Source organism: Benincasa hispida, chromosome 4 (genome assembly GCF_027475165.1).
Source record: "Benincasa hispida cultivar pf3 chromosome 4, pf3_genome.v1.1, whole genome shotgun sequence".
In the NCBI taxonomy this organism is placed as follows: Eukaryota; Viridiplantae; Streptophyta; class Magnoliopsida; order Cucurbitales; family Cucurbitaceae; genus Benincasa; species Benincasa hispida.
The window spans coordinates 32998732-33017229 of NC_143481.1; the positions used below are offsets into that span (position 1 = coordinate 32998732).

An 18498-nucleotide genomic window follows, 5' to 3' on the forward strand; every position below is an offset into this window, starting at 1 on the left:
TAAATACATGACTTTAATTACTAAACTTACTATTTAACCAAGTTTATATCTATATCATCTTTCAATCTCGATCAAATCATATATAACATACAAGATTCACTTTTATCATTTTAAATGTCGATGGTTTCATCCTTTTTCTTTGAATTAAGAAAAATATTTTAAAGGGATAAAATTACATGAAAAAAACCTTTAAACTTGAATTAATATATATCCATATATATATATAATATATATATATATATATAAAGACAAATTAAGAGGGACACCCCCACCCCCCTTCTTCTATCTTCTTACTTGGTTGTGTTGGCATTTTCTTTAAATGGGGTTTTGCATGTTAAGATAGGGTTTTGTGTTTTTTGGCTAATCAAATTGATTGATTGTGTTAATTTAAAATAATAATAATATATAATAGTAATTAATGATTGCTTTTCTAAGCTAGTAAAATAAAAACAAAGACAGTTTAGGGTTGCCAATAAAAGCATAGCTCAATTAACATAGTGTTTGTAGTATCAACTCGTGATCTGAGGTTTGATTCCCCATCCCATACTTTAATTACAATATTTTTGAAAAAAAAAAAAAAGACCATTAAGACAACACTATTAAATTGATTGTTGTGTTGGGTTGTCTTTTGGCATGACTTGAACGTTCTTCATTTTGAATGCTTTTTTTTTTTTTTTTAATTTTTAATTTAGAATTTGGATTTTTTACCAGCCAATGGCCAGTTTGTTTATTAATTATATTACTATACTTAATTTGGGAGAGATATATTAACCTTATTATTTACACTATTTTAGAGTCCAAATGGATGGAATAAAAATAATAAAAAAAAACACTTTTCGTTGTATAAAAGTAAAAATTTAGCCGATAAATTTTGATTCGTGACGTTTAAATTTTTAAAATAAAGATATTTGAATTGTAGGCAAATTTTTATATTCAATTATATTATTTTGTCGATTACTGTAACATCCTGAGTTTTTATGAAAATTTAAATTATTTATCGTAAATTATTGAATTTTGGAATCAAATTGTTACAGAAGTTTTATTAGTTATGTGGATTCTTTGAGTGGAATTTTAAATTAATTGGAAGAGATAATTGAATTATTTGGATAAGAAATTTTGAGTTTTCGTGAAACTTGCAAGGGAAAAGGAGAAATTGTGGTTTTCAAATTTTTTACCCTTTTTAATTTTGGAATTTGGATCCAAAATTTAAGTAAAGAATTAGGAAAAGAAAATTGGTTTATTTGGAAGTTATTAAATCAATTATCTAAAAAGATTTTAATTTGAATTTAAGTTAATTTGGAAAGTTAGAATTTAATTTTGGGATTTAGAATTTTTTGGAAAGAAGTGATTTAAAGTTGGTGAATTTATTTTGAGTTTTATTTAATTAATTGGAGAAGAGTTGAAAAATTTGTATTTGATGTGATATGTTTATTAAGGAAAGGTACATATATATATAGGTTTTGGAATTTAAGAAAGAAAATAATATATATGGATTTTGGAATTTAAGAAGGAAAGGAAATAATATTATATATATTATTTATACTTTTGTGTGGTGGAGAATTAAAAAGAAAGAAAAAAAAAAAGAAAAAGAAAGAAAATACCCCTTCTTCTCCCTCTCACGTGACAACACTCCCTCCTCTAAGGCTCTTTGGGTTTTGGGTTTTGACTTTTGAGTTAATCTAACGGTAGCTCATTGTGTTGGAAATTTAGACCGGAGTTTGAAGTCGGGATCACGCTATTCAACATAAGATTGAATTAGGAGTTCCTGGTTGGATTTTGACTTGGGTTTTGGAGGTGATTTAAGATTAAAGTGCTAGTTGGGTAAGAATTTTGTTGGCTTTTAAAATTCCATAATGAGCTTGAAGACTAAAATAAATTTTCTTCATGCCCTAGAATTGGACTAAATGTTGTGAAGTGGGATTGGAGAGTTTGCTTGGGTGCAGAATTATTATTTTAGTTTCATATTGAGGTAAGTAATCTTACTACTGGAACCACCTTTGTACCGAACGATAGATTTACGATTTATTTTGAGGATTTTAAGACTGGTTACAAGGATAATTTTGATTGTTCCGAGATTTAATGAACTGTTTAGAAAAGATATATGAGCATGTGACAATATGTTTGAAGCATGTTAATGTAGGAGCATGATTTAGAATTTTATGAGACATATTACAAGTACGATTGAGCATGACCCTAAATTATGAGTTAAGCGACACTACTACTGGAATGTCTTAAAGCTAGGAGAAAGTTGGAGCATTTATGAAATTTCGAATGTTTGATTGTATACATGAGTTAGTGTATGAAAGTGATGTACTAGAGTTGAACCATTAAAACTAGAATAAACAAGTACGTTGAGGTTAATTAACATGATCTCGATGAGGAGATTTTAGAAGACTCATGATTATGTGAATGTTATATGTAATGTGAAGTTAAATGTAATCTCTTTTCCTTTCTAGATTATGTGATTGCATGAAAGTGATGTATGTCCGAGGGCGCTAGTACATGAAAAAGATGTACTAGGGCTTGTGTATATGAAAGTGATGCATACCTAGAGGGTGCTGGGGTGTACGTAAAAGGTGCATGCTCAATGGGTTATGTGTATACGAAAGAGGTGTATACATAACCATGTGTACGAAAGAGATATGCATCCCCACATTCATAGAGAGGATATGGGGTGTACAAAAGAGGTACACACTCAGTAGGTTACGTATATACGAAAGAGGTGTATACATAACCATGTATACGAAAAGGGTAGACATTCAGTGGGTTATGTGTATACGAAAGAGGTGTATACATAACCATGTGTACGAAAGAGATATGCATCCCCACATTCATAGAGAGGATATGGGGTGTACAAAAGAGGTACACACTCAGTAGGTTACGTATATACGAAAGAGGTGTATACATAACCATGTATACGAAAAGGGTAGACATTCAGTGGGTTATGTGTATACGAAAGAGGTGTATACATAACCATGTGTATGAAAGAGGTACACACTCAGTGGGTTATGTGTATACGAAAGAGGTGTATACATAACCATGTGTACGAAAGAGGTACACACTCAGTGAGTTATGTGTATACGAAAGAGGAGTATACATATCCATGTGTACAAAAGAGGTATGCATCCCTACATTCATAGAGAGGATCTGGGGTGTACGAAAGAGGTACACACTCAGTAGGTTACGTATATATGAAAGAGATGTATACATAACCATGTGTACAAAAAAGGTAGACACTCAGTGGGTTATATATATACGAAAGAGGTGTATACATAATCATGTGTACGAAAGAGGTACACACTCAGTAGGTTATGTATATACGAAAGAAGTGGGTTATGTGTATACAAAAGAAGTGTATACATAACCATGTGTACGAAAGAGGTATGCATCCCTACATTTATTGAGAGGATCTGGGGTGTACGAAAGAGGTATGCATCCCTACATTCATTGAGAGGATCTGGGGTGTACGAAAGAGGTACACACTCAGTAAGTTACGTGTATACGAAAGAGGTGTATACATAACCATGTGTATACGAAAGAAGTGTATACATATCTATGTGTACGAAAGAGGTACACATTCAGTGGGTTATGTGTATACGAAAGAGGTGTATACATATCCATGTGTACGAAGTACACACTCAGTGGGTTATGTGTATACGAAAGAGGTGTATACATAACCATGTGTACGAAAGAGGTACACAGTCAGTGGATTATGCATATACAAAAGAGGTGTATACATAACCATGTGTACGAAAGAGGTACACATTCAGTGGGTTATGTGTATATGAAAGAGGTATATGCATAACCATGTGTACGTAAGAGGTACACATTCAGTGGGTTATGTGTATACGAAAGGGGTGTATGCACAACCATGTGTACAAAAGAGGTACACGTCCATACATTCATAGAGAGGACCTGAGGTGTACTCTAGGGAAAAGGAAAAAGAGTGAGCCATGTAAGGGAAATTTTCATGTCCCACTAGTAGAAAGCGTTAGTTCATGTTGCATTTATTGGACATAAATGCTTAGTCTGACCCCGATAGTGGGGTTACTTACTGAGTATTTTATATTCACTCTTTCTCATGTTTATATTTCAGGTAAGGGCGAGGACGCACTGGCGGATGACAAGAGGAATCCTTGAACGAGCCACTGAGGACCAGTTTTATGCTTCCACTCATGATATTTAGATTTCTTTCCATGTTTTTCAACTTTCAATTTGATGTTTGAAACTTACTATTAAGATTTGTTTTCAGACCTATTTATTATCATTTATGATTTATGGATACCCTATTGTCTGTTTTTAATATCTGAATTTAACAAAGGTCTTTTGAGTTCAACATATTTATTTAGCATTTATTTCACTATAAAAGGATGTCATTTTAAGTTCCAAGCATGCATGTATTTAGTAATGACCTAACTTGAGTCCTAGGGGATCGGGTCGTTACAATTGCATTTGGCGTATATATTTAACATACAAATATAGGAAAGTGTATGAAACATACTATATTCATGTATATTTTAAAATTAGATTCTCAATTTATAGTAATTTTGAAGGAACAAAAATGAATGGTTAATTTGTCTTACCAATAGTTCGATGAATAAGATACTAACTATCATTTTTAAGATTGATAGTTCAATCTTCATCCTATGATTAAAACTTTTTTTTTTTTTTTAACTTTTTGAGTATATTTGTGGCGGAATATTCAAACTACATATCTCTTAGTAGCTAACAATATAATACATGTAGTTGAAAAACATGCTTTTAAACTATGAAACAAAAATGACTTCTTTTTTTAAAAAAAAAATAAAAGAAAAAAGAAAAGAGATTTGAATGTATTATGATATATCAAGGTTTTAATTGTCTTTGTGCTAATCTAATTATATAGTTCAATTGATTTAAGATATATATATATATATCACTGACTCAAATTTTCATGGTTCAATTTTTTCTAATCGCCTATTGTTTAACTTATATAAAAATTGATATGATTTTGGCGTACAAAATGTTTAAATGTATGGATAACATTAATTTTAGTTTGAAACTATATAAATAATGAGTATATATTTTCCTTTTTCTTTTTCTTTTCTTTTCTTTTTTTCTTTTTTTTAGAAAACATATAGTATGGTATATTTTTCAAAACTAGGATCTAAAAATAAGGTTTTCTGACTTTTGTCCCATAAGTTTATAAATTGATCTAGAAACTTTTAACTTTTCAAAAAAGATCTAGAAACTTTTAAGTTATGGAATTAATATAGATGATTTTTTTTCCAAAAAAAATTGAATATGTTCTTGCAGATGGAAGATTTTGTCTCTTCAAATTATTATTATTATTTTCAAAATAGTGTAATGTATGCTTTTGATTTTTTTTTTTTTTTTTTTTTTTTTTTTTTTTTTTTTTTTTTTTTTTTTTTTTTTTTTTTTTTTTTTTTTGAAGTCAAATGAGCTGTTAGGTGGGTTGGTAGGGTTGAATTGCAAATCATCAAAGGTTTAATTGAAAAAAAAAAAATCATCAAAAGAACAGAACAGAGGTAGAAAGAGCAAGTTCTAAAAAAAAAGTGAAAGACTATATACATATAAATTTGGTTAAATTAAGTAATTAAAAATTTTTAATTTGGAAAAAAATCTTTAAAACCTCGTTCGGTAACCATTTCGTTTTGGTTTTTGGTTTTTGAAAATTAAGTTTATTTTCTCACATTTTCTTACAATGGTTTCCATCTTTCTTGAGTACACAAGTTTTGAATTCTTAGCCAAATTCTAACAATAAAAACAACTTATTAAAACTTTAGTTTTCAGAATTTGGCTTAGTTTTTGAAAACATAGATAAAAAGTAAATAAGGATAAAGCAAGAAATTTAGGGGTGAAAGTGATGTTTGTAGATTTAATTTTCAAAAATAAAAAACAAAAAACAAAGTGGTTATCAAACATGGCCTAAATATTTTATTTAGAAATAATACCGTAAAAAAAATTATATCTAGAAAAAAAAGGTTAATAAAATATTTATTTTTGTAGAAAAACTTGTGGTTATAAGGTTCAAGAAGTCCTGAATTGAAACTTGAGAAATAATTTTGAAATGATAAAAAAATAAAATAATAAAATTAAAAATTTGAGTTTGAATGGTAGCTGAAAATATAAAAGAAAAAGGAAGTTTATTAATATAGTAATTTTCAATATTTACAAATATATATAAATATATGGGGATAACAATTATGGTCCAACTCAAATTACCAAAAAAAAAAAAAAGGGGGGGGATATCTATAAAAATAAAAGAACAAATAATTCATGTAAAAATTATGTAACCATTAAAGAGAAAACTTTATATATAGTCAAAAGCTTAATTTAATGCTATTTTTCCTATAATTTGCATTCTTGATTCTACTATAGCAAGGACATGTTCTCATCATACCAAATAAATTACACTTCTCTTATCTAAGGAAAGAAAGAAAAGAAGGAAAGAAAATAAAATAGTTTCTCTCATATTTAGGGAAGTTAACATGTGATCAAGTTGAATAGATGTAAAAACATATCAAGTTTGAATTACAGATAATTTATTGTACCTAAAGTTTAACTTATATTCATTTAAATTCTGAATTTTTCTAATTGCAACAATTTAATCATTAAACTTTTTTAAGTGTTTTAAAAGTTTAGATGTGTAAATTGAGTTTTTCCCTTTCATTTTCAAATATTTTTCGATGTTTTTATTTTAATAACAAGTGGGTATGATGTATTTGACCTCAAAGAAAAATAAATACGTGTTAATAGTATATGAGAATTAGAATTCAAAGTTCTCTAGTCCTTTGGTCAAAATCATCCAACATCTTAACCTAAGTTTGTTAGGTTATGGTTGATCAACAAAATTTTAAATTTAAATTATAAAATGAAATTGAGAGTATAGGAAATAAATATATCTTTTAATCTATGTTTAACTTACATGTTTATTATTTGACTTCTAGAGGTATGAAATTGTTCCTCTTTATCTTGTTATGATTATTTTGGTTTAGATAAATTTTGTAGTGATATTTATTTAAAGTTATAATGATGTATTTGATCGTAAATATTATACAATTATGTCAATTTAGTTAAAATGTAATAACCCACTCATTTATTTGTTAAAATCTGATTAAAAATATTATTTTGTTCACTATACTTTGACGTGTTCAATTTTAGTCCTTATAAGTATTCATTTTAGTTCAGATATTTTTCATAATCTTAAACTTTGCCCACATTGCTAGTTATTGTTGTTTTTTCAAGAACTTTTTATTATCTATTAGTATTTTCACTATGAAAACATATTCACATATAATAATTATTATTATTTAACTAATTTTGATAAAAATAAACTTCACCAAACGAATATAAGATTTATTAAAAGTATTTAAATTAAAATTAAACATTTAAAAATAGAAAAAATTTCATAGATAAAACAAATGTCATATTATTTACTGAAATAACAACAAAATATTGATAAACATTGAGCGAAGTCTATTAGTAATATATTTCTAGCCGCCTCTATTAGTCTCTATAAAAAAATATTGAAATTTTACTATTTTGTGTAAATAGTTTTCCTTATTTTTCAATTTTTGAAAATCCATCTTAAAAATGCATAACTTAAAATTGAACAAACTTTGAAGTTTGAGGACTAAAATAACATTAAAAAAAAAAAAAAAAAGTCTACTCCTTTATTTCTTGCACTAACATTTTTTTTAAAAAAAGAAGTAAATGAATAAAGAAAAAAAAAAGTATCTTAAGAAAGGGATTTTAAAAATTGAATTCAAAGTCAATTTGAGCCTATCATTGATCGAGTAAGAAGTTCAAATTTTCATCTAGCAAAATCAAATTTTTACAAATACATTTTTTTTAAAAAAATGAAAAATAGATCATTTACCTTTTTCCAAAGTATAATGGCCTACATTAAAGTTACAAACTTTTTTTGAGATCCCGAAAGTAACCTCATCCCCAAAAAATTTAAATATATATATATATATATATATATAATTTTATTGATTATTATTATTATTATTTGAAAAAAATAAAAAAGGAATATTTGATGGTTTTAAATCGGTCTCATGAAATGTGAAATCTCACCAAACAAGGCACAAAAAACCCTTGCCGACCGACACGGCACACGCGCTTAAGAAGAGGCGCGTGGGCGTGACAACTCTCAATGTGGTCCGCCGGAAGCTTTTGGCTTTTGGGCTGCCCCCTGCCCCCTGCCCCCTGCCCGTTCATTGTACTGTAAACGTAAAATTCAAGTTCCACTTGTCAAGGTCTTGAGGATTTTAGGAAAATAAAATAAAAATTAACAAAAATTATTATAATATAATAATAAAATAAAAACGCATGAATGAATGATGATTCCCACCGTCTGATGTTCTAAGGTTTCTCTTTCGTCCACGTCATCATTCTTTGACACGTGTAATGATCCCATTTGTCCTTTACCCATCGTATGTGACCAATTATTGTTTCCTTCTTTTTCTTTTCTTTTCTTTTTTTTTTTTTTTTTAAAAAAAAAACAAAAATCACCTTAAGGAGACAGTTGTATTTAAACTCTCAAATTTTCCATTATTGAAACTAAGTACTCAATTTATATAAGTGTGATATTAAACCCAGGAATTTAAAATAATTATAGAAATTAGACTCCAAATAAGAAAAATTGAACATCGAACTTATACAATTATTAAATTTTTTATAATTACGTAAGCTCGATAGTTCAATTTTAGTACTTGTATAAGTTTGAATGCTAAATTTTAATAATTAAGACTCAAATTTGTAATCATTTGGTTTTTGATTTTTTTTTTTTTAAATTAAACCTGTAGACACTACTTCCACCTCCAAATTTCTTAATTTCTTATATACTTTTACCAATGGTTTAAAAAACCAAGCCAGATTTTGAAAATAAAAAAAAAATTTAATTTTTTTTTTTTTTTTAACTTAGCTAAGAATTCAATTATTTTACTCGAGAAATATGCAAATCATTGTAAAAATGAGGAGATAATAAATTTAATTTTTTTATAAAAAAAAAAAGACAAAAATGAAATGATTATCAAACGAAACTTAAGAATTTGAGGATATAACTACAACTATCGATTTGTTTTTTTCTTTCTTTCTTCTTTTTCTGAATTTCATGCGGCTTTTGCTTTGAATTGTTGGATTAGAAAGAGACCCTACAAGTTTTGTCTCAACTTTAATTTAAACTCGATCTCCTTTTTTTTGGATAAAAAAATATGCTTTTGATCTCAAATATTTATTTTTCTCTCCTTCTTTTTTATTTTGTTCTTAAAGGTTTTTCCTTTATTTGAAATTTTCTTAAAGGTTTTTCTTTTCAATTTTTCTTAAAAGTTGTTTTTTTTAATGGAGATTACCTATGCATTTTTAGTATTTACAGTTCGAAATTTTGAGTAGAGAATTATTCTTTTTTTAGATGATGAGATATAATTTATTTTCAATTAATATTTATATCTGATGATTAATAGTTTATAAAGTGAGAATTGCAGCATAAATATATTGAGAAAAATTGTTAATTTATTGCATAGTCAATAAAGATAAGAAGATTGGAGATTAAAAGGGAACGTTGTTGTATTATTTTATCAAAGATTTAAACCTTCTTATGCTTTCCATATTTATGGTAGGGATAAGATTAGAATAAGGGCCGAATATGAACTTATTAAAATTTTGAGACCTAATATAAAAAATTTCCAAAATTTAAGGATGAAAATAAAAATTACGAAAAAAAACATTTTGAAAAGTTAACAATCTAATTTAAGAAATTTATCGGATAAGAGTTTAGGCTCCGTTTGATAATCATTTCGTTTTTTGTTTTTGGTTTTTGAAAACTACGCTTATTTCTTCCTTGTGTTCTTACAACGATTTGCATCTTTCTCAAGTACAATGATTGAAATCTTAGCCAAATTCCAAATTCCAAAACAAATTTTTAAAAGCTACTCTTTTTTAATTTTTAAAATTTAGCTTGGTTTTTTAAATAATTGGTAAAAATTAGATTAAAAAAATAAGAAATTCGGAGATAGAAGTGATGTCTATAGATTTAATTTTTAAAAATAAAAAACAAAAAATAAAATAGGTACCAAACAATATCTTAGTTTTTATACTTTCAATATTGTAACAACTTAGTTGATCATAAACTTTAATAAATTTACCACGTGAACTTTAGAATTTACATGGTTTAGTCCATATTGTGAAAAATATTAAAGATTTAATAAAATTTATTATAGATGTAAAACAATAAACTAACTAAAGACCAATTGTATTTATGACCTACCATTTTTTAATACAAACATTGACACTTAGATGTTGAATTTTTTTTCATATCATAAGAGTAAATAGTTATAAATATTAAAACACGCCAAAATTTAATTTTAACTACAAATCTATGATAATTTATATGAACCAAACATTGTGTTTTTAAAATCTGACTTTTTAACAAAAAGAAAACAAGTAAACAATGAGATCATTAAAAAAAAAAAAAAAAAATTCTAACATTTTGATAAGTTTGAATGTTGAATTTTTATTATAAAAAATTTAATAGGATAATTGCAACTACCAATCATACTTTTGAGGTGGTTTGGCGGTTTACCCTAATCTTTTTTTTAATAAACAGTTTAAAAAAGAGGGTAAAGATCAAATCATATCGACATGGAAAAAAAATCAAATCATTTCAATTTTAAGGGCAAGTTGTAAAAATCACCCCTAAAGTATGGTTGTAGTTACAATTATACCCTTAAATTTTCAATTTTAAAAATTGTACCCTCAAGCTTATATAAGTACTAAAATTTAGTCTGCTTGGACCTTGAAACTTACATATTTGTATTAATTGTAACGTTTGTATGTATTCGATGGTTCATTTTTTTCATTTGTAAGTCCAATTTTAACAATTATTGTAAGTTTGAGGGTCCAATTTTAACAATCGTAGAAGTTTAAGGGTCAACTTTTTACAATTGAAAGTTTGAGAGTATAATTGTCACTAACAGTTTACCATTATACTTCACGGATAGTTTTTGCCATTTATCCAATTTCTTATTGTTTATTTAAAAAAAATTACAAATTCGTAAAAAAATATGATTTTCCTTTACCAATCATCTCATGATAGCCCTAAAAAGTCGATGAAAGAAACTAATAAGGAAAAATCATTGCTTAAAAACAAACTCTCCAAGCTAAAGTAGGGGAAAAAAAAAAAAACTTAAATGATAATTATTTCATAAAGTTAAAAAACGAATACAGATAAGACGTAACTCCAAAAAAATACACTACGAAAGAAACGTGAATAAAGAGTAGACCTTTTTGAGTCAGCTTTAATGGAAAAAAAAATCATAAACTGGGTAGAAAAATAAATGTTTGGTGGCGTTTTTAATGCAAATGGAAGTAAAAGCCCCATGCCTTGATGAAATATAGCTAATTAATATAATATGCAATAATGAATAATTCTTTTATATATATTTTTTTAAAAAAAAACAACAAATTTGGAGCTTATTTACTATAGAGAATTTATTAGAGCAATTTAAATTATTTCTATATAAGGAGAAGCTTTCCAACAATGTCAAGAATTTAAAACTCTTGGTTAATTCACCTCTCTAAATATCGGTTTTTAGAAGATATTAGAAGCTCCATATTAATTATCATCACTCAAATAAATGACTTACATGTTCTTCTAAATTATATGGTTTTTCTAATTAATTTCAAAACTTTATGACCTTTACATAGGTAAGTAATGTATTAATTGCTTCACCTTAGACTCCTATCGGTTTTTTTAAACTGTAATTATTGATAGAATATTATCAGGATTGTTTTTAAAGATAGGGAAATTTGTCAACTTCACTCTTTGTTTAGTTACTTCAATCTTGTTAGTCTATTTTCTCAGGTCTCTCGATTGTTGGGTACTTTTTGTTCTTCTGGATGTTTTGTTATTTGTTCGTATTGTCCTTTTTGTTGGTTCTGTTTTTTCACTATTGTGCGACTTTGTAGTTTTTTTTTTTTTTTTTTTTTTTTTTTTTTTTTTTTTTTGCGTTGGTGCCTTGATCTCGGCTGTGTAATCCCTCTTATTGTTGTATAATAATATTACCTATTCTCAAAAAAAAAAAATATTGTCAACTTCTTTGCATATATAACAAAATGTCATTGTCTATTAATAACAACAGTGATAAACATCTATTAGTATCTATCCTCAACACTAATAGATGTCTATTAATATCTATTAATATGATAATCAATGACATTTTGCTATATTTAAAAATATTTTTAATAGTTTTGTCATTTAAAATAATTAATTATAATATAATTCAAATAAGCAGGTGAAGGTCAAATATATATATATAAAAGAAAATTACTTGTGTGCCTTGACAAGTTATGAAATGTAAGCTCAATTTGGATTCTTTTGTTAGTAATAAGGAGGGTATAAACATTATGAAGAGACAAATATCATATAGCTTAGTTTTCAATTTTCAATTTTTAATTAAATACAATTGAGAAAAAAAATCAACAATAAGAATCAAGATAAATAATTATAGAAATTTAAATTTTAAATTATAAGTTTGGACTTGAAGTTTTAGAGTAGTTCCATTAAAATTTTATAATAAATTTCTGAAGATTTAAAGCTATATGTGTATTATGTCTAGGATCCTTCTACTTCAAAAAATTTATAATAATTTATTGAAAAGATCATAAACTTTTTTAAAAACATAAATACAAAATAAAACCTAAAGTTTGAAACTTTACAAATTTACTATAATTTTTGTTCATAAATTTAATAAACACAACTAGGTTTAGGGAGAGGAAACTCATGATGTAACTAAATTTAAAAATAAAAAACCAAAATATGACTAAGTTGAAGCTCGAGATGAAATGATTAAACAAATGTTAAGTTACAACTTTAGCTTATGAACTCTCAAAATCACGTCAAATAATCCTTCAACTGTCAAAAGCCATTAAACTTTTAATTTCGAGTCATTTACCCTTAAATGTGTGTTATAAATCCCTAAATCTTCAAAATTGTCTCTATAAATTATTAAAAAAAAAATGGAAATGAAAATTTAAGAGCTTAATTGACTGAAATCATAAGTTTGACACGATATTGATGAAATGAAATATGGAATAAAACGTAATTAAATTGATAGAATTAGAAAAGTTTAGAGTTTTGACAAATGGAGAGAGTATTGGATAGGATGTAGGAAGTAGGTGTGAAACGGAGTTAGCTTAAAGAGAGTTAAAAGTAGAGAAAAGAAAGCATAAGCCATTATTCATTCATTCACCAAACTCACCAATTCTCTGAAAGCTGTTTTAGCTTCTTCAAAGGCACATCTTCCAAGTGATTTCCTAAATAAATACTCATCCACTTTCCCCCTCTCTTCCCTTTCCTTTCTTCAATCTCAAATCTCTCAATAATCCTTTCCACCAATCTTTCCGCCATGTCCATGGACCTTGAATTCCCCAAAAATCTCCCCAAAATCCGCCTCCCTTTACAGGTCCGATCCCCTCCCAAACCCTCTCTTTCCGACAACATACCATCATCCGCCTCCGATCGCGACTCCGACCTCGACCGCCGCTCCTGCCGGACACCCACCTCCGCCGAGCACAAGATTCCCAAGATCCTCAGCTGTCCTGGCGCTCCCAAGAAGCCTAAACGCCCGCCGGTCCCTTGCAAGAGGAAGTTGACCATGGAGCTCAAATTCTTCGAGATCGTCAATCAAGAAGAAGTCGATAATTTCTTCCGATCCGCTTACGATCTTGAAGCTTCTTCCACAGCGCCGCCCAAGAGGACCTGCTGCCGGTCAACCTGATCAATAAGCCAGATTGCCGGTTTGAGCCCTAAATTACTACACCGATTATAGAAAATCAATTCTTCTTTAATTCTTTCTTTCCTCTTTCTTTTTTCTTCTTTTCCTCTCCCATAGCGAGTCTCAGCTCTTTGATGTGTATTATTATTACACGTACATACACATGGAACCGAATCGAATCGAATCGAATCGAATGCGAAGTCCTCTTAATTGCATAATCAGAGATAGATAATCGTATTAGGATTATCAACAAAACCAACCGATTAGAAACAAAATTATGCACATATGTTTCCGAAATTTCTCAACGATTTCCTGAAATTCGTTCTTTAATCGCTTCACCTGCGGATTTCTTTCTCTGTTGTCGATCTGAAATATTCCCAAATCGAAAACTCTTGGAAAACCCTAACTATTTCGTTGTACTGTTGGCTTGAATACGATCTATGGCTGCAATAATTGGGTCTAGAGTTCATGAATTTCGATGGTGATTAGTGAAAATTATACGATTCTGTTGATGATTTCTTCAATTCTGCTTTTGTGATTGAGATGGGAGATTGATCTGCAGATTCTTGCCCTGGTTTTTGTTCTGCTTGAGTAATTCACACGGCTTTGGGAATTTTTATAATTTTATATATAATTATATTCCAGTGTTTTTCGATCAATTTCCAGATAGAGAGAGAGAGAGACGTATTGGAATTTTTCCTAAGTTCAAATTTTAGAGAGAGAGGGAGTGCTTGCCAAAATTCTTTTTATTTTTTTTATTCCATCTCCAATTTCAAATTATATAGAGAGAGAAAATTTGGGGGGAGTTGAAATTTGTAAGAGAGAGAAAAAGAAAGAGGGAGAGCAAATTTTGAATTTTTATGAAAAATATTAAAATATTATTTTATTCTCTATATTTAAAAGTTTCTTCTATTTTATATTTGTATTTACAATTATTCGATTTTAATATATATATTTTCAATAAATTTCAAATTTGATCGACTAGTTTATGGTTGATTTTTCTTTTTAAAAAAAGTTGTTATCTACTGTAAATTTTGAGTTTTTCTATGATATAATAGAAATATCGATTCATTTCTTGATATCGAACTCATAAAAACGTAAAAATATTGATAGAAATGTCGACCTTTCGATGGAGTTTAATACTTTGTTTAAGATTTATTGAAAATACACGGGAAAAAATTAAATAAATTTCAAAATATGGGACATTAAATAGAAATATTATTATCATATATAATTTTTTTTGTCCCATTGTAGGCCACAACTTTCCCCAGGCGAAAAAGGGGTAAATTTAATATGTCTCAGCTCAACATTATTTATTTTAGTAAATTGACAGAAAAAAAAAGAGTGGAAATATATAAAAAGGAAAATATGAAAATTTATATATATTGGGATTAATATTTGGAACATTATCATGAATAGTTAGATAGCACTTTTATTGTGCTATTTCAGCAAGTGGCTGTGCCTATCCTTTAGCTGATGAATTAAGTCAAAATTATAAATCATTATTAATTGAACCCTACGTATATATATTTTCAACAGAAGAAAATATATTTTTTCATTCAACATATGAATCAAACCCTTGGAAATTTCTATTTCTTTATTGTTTTTTTTTTTTTTGGCTTTCAGACTTTTTTTTCTTCTCTTATTTAAAATATTATGAATCATGTGAAGGGAAGAAAAAAAAAACCATTTTAGTATTTATATTTTGTTGTTTAATTTTAGTCCATATACTTTCATATGTCCAATTTTAGTCTTTATATTTTTAATGAATCTTAAAAGTTTTTTTTTTTTTTTTTTGAAATTGGTTAAATAATAATAATAATTTTTATATAAGAAAATATGATATGTGAATAATGTTTCTAAAATTTATAGTGACTAATGGATAATAAGTTTTTGAAAAAATCAACCATGAACTAGCCATAGAAAAAACCAACAGTGAAATAGCCGTAGAAAATGAATTTAAAATTCAATAAAATTACAAAGAGAAAATTAGACATTTGAAACTTCATGTATAAAAATTGAACAATTCTCAAAGTAATTTTTTAATAAAAAATTATAGTAGGCAAAATTTCATTATCCTTTCACCTTGAGAAAAATATATTTCTTAATATTGTGCAATCACCCTTATACATGTACAATGTTTTTTTTTTTTTTTTTTTTTTTTTAATTAGTGTGATACAATTTTTTTTTTAGTATAGCAACAATGGAATTTGAGATCGAACCTTCGATCTCTAGAAAAAAATTATACTAATTATCATCGAACTAAGTTTACTTTGACAATACAATACAATTTCTAGAGAACGTACATTAGTCTTAATGACATCTATTTTTAATGTAATTAAATAAAAATCACATCCTTGAAAATGTATGGAGGTGTCTACAGTGTTCATTGTTAAGGGCAAAGCTACAAATTTCATGAAATGGAAAATTATATATATTTTAATTTTTTTAGATGAAAAAACTTTAACTTATAACATTTTTTAATATGATTTTTTATTAAAAAAATTAAGACAAAGGGGCATTTTCCCCTCTACTTTTTTTTTTTCCACAGTTAAACTTATAAATTCTTCAAATCAAAGCATGAAAACAAAATATCTTATGCAATTAATATATTAATAGATAATTTTAACGTTAAAAAAAATATAGTTCAACTTATATATGAATGTACCATCTATTATAAGATTTATATTTCAAATCTTTTTATTTTTATTATACTAAAAAAAAAACAGAAGAGAATTTGGATGTTTTGTTTCTATCTTTTTAATATAATTAGATGATGAAATTTAGAAGAAGGTAATAATTAGATGAAAACTTACAAACCTTAACATGTTTTTTTTATATATGTTTTTTTGAATTTAATACAAAAAGTAAGTGACATTGCCCATTTCACTTGTTTTGTTCATCATTATAGACAAATTTGCCAACTATATACCTATGTATGTATTATTTTTTCTCAAATATAAGTACGAGAACAAATTTGCTTACATAATCAATACACAATTTCAAGGTTAGGCAATAGTCATAGTACTCCTAGATCATAAAATGAATAATTTTGAAGGGAGTAGCTTAGGTAAATTAATGAGTCCATATAGGCCATTAAAATATGTACTCTTTCTCTCTATATATAAATGTTAGGGTGAATATCAATTCATATCCCTAAACTTTCGGAGATTATATCAATTTAAACTCTAAACTTATAATTATATCAATTTAAAATTTAAACTTTGGAGTTGTATCAATTTAAACTCTGAACTCTGAGATTTGTATCAATTTAAGCTCCAAACTAATAATTGTATCAATTTAAACTCGATTATGAAAGTTCAGGGTTTAAATTGGTACAATTATTAGTTTGAAGTTTAAGTTGAAACAATGTCTAAAGTTCGATGTTTAAATTGAAACAATTATTAGTTTAGAATTTAAATTGATATAACACCTAAAGTTCAGGGATATAAATTGATTTCTACCCTAAATGTTAGAATAGGGAAGTTTACATTAATTAGTATAGTGAAGCATATTGGCCAACTCTCTCACACTATAGTATTAAAGAAGGGAAGAGAATTAAAACACAAACAAGGAGCATGCAAAAAGCTACTCCAATGGCTATGCATATTATTTTTCCCTTAAAGATGATACATAATTAGTAGTGGTTGGATCCATTTTTTTTTATCATGTTTTTAGAAGTTAATGTAGTGAAAAGAGGTTGGAATTACTCAATTACCCACCTTTTTTTTTTTTTTTTTTTAAAAAAACCTCTCTCCCTCTAAGTTACTCATGAGGAATATTATGAGAGAGAGAACTTGATTTTCAAGCTATACTCAATGGTGTCTTGATCTTGAAGAAACATAAAAAATATCATTTGCTCTCTCTCAAGGAACATTAAGAAGAAAAAGAGGGAGGTTTGTCAAGTTTTAGGGTTTTTTTTTTTAAATTACATTTATTCAAATAAATTGTTTGAAAAGTATTGTTCTAAGAAATGAAGTATTTATTAATAAATAACTTCAATTTATTTTTTTTTTTTAGAAATTGAATTTATGTGATGGGGAGAGGAAAGAAGAGAAAAGAAAATGGAGAAATGGGTGAGGAGGGAGCATTGAAGATCAATGATTATTAGTTGTCTTAATGCAAAGGTGATTATTTTTGTCCACTTCATCCAATTCCTTCCTTTTTCTTTCATGTGAATGTCACATTCTTCTCCCTTCTCTTTTATCCAAATAATCATTTCATAAAAAACAAACAAACTAACTAACTAACAAATAACAAATAAAAATAATTAAAAAAAAAAAACAAAGAGAGAGAAAAAATAATAAAAGAAAAATATCTTTTTGGGCTTTTAAGTTTTGGGTTGTTTCCATTCGATTAAGTTTTAAAATGTTACGCATTTAATCTCTTAAGTTTTGAGTTTGATTTCAATTTAGTCCATGAGTTTCAAAATATTGCAATTCTACGTTTGAGATTTGAGTTTGTTTCAATTTCGTCTTTAGGTTTTAATATTTACATTTTTTAATCTTGATTTTTCATTGAATACTTAAGTATTAACGTCTATTGATTATATTTTTTAAAATAAAAAAATTATAGTTATTTAAGTTTCATTGTTTTTTTAGATTATTAAAATTTATTTTAAAATTTTAATTTATTAATATACATGAACGCCAAAGACTGAGAGTGAGTATTTAATGAAAAATCGAGGCTAGTTGGATAAATCTTGAAACCTAAAAAC

General features: G+C 27.1%; 1 protein-coding gene across 1 annotated transcript; it reads left to right on the plus strand.

Annotated features, from left to right (window-relative positions):
- The first annotated feature begins 13210 nt into the window (after window positions 1–13210).
- Window positions 13211–13999, plus strand: SIM (cyclin-dependent protein kinase inhibitor). The gene has a single exon (XM_039028312.2). It carries the CDS (start codon window positions 13413–13415, stop codon window positions 13782–13784), a length of 372 nt encoding a protein of 123 aa, XP_038884240.1. The 5' UTR covers window positions 13211–13412; the 3' UTR covers window positions 13785–13999.
- Window positions 14000–18498: the final 4499 nt, after the last annotated feature.

What these genes read in the sequence shown, in the direction of transcription:
- SIM (XM_039028312.2), top strand. Translation starts at nt 13,413, where the DNA reads ATGTCCATGGACCTTGAATTCCCCAAAAATCTCCCCAAAATCCGCCTC.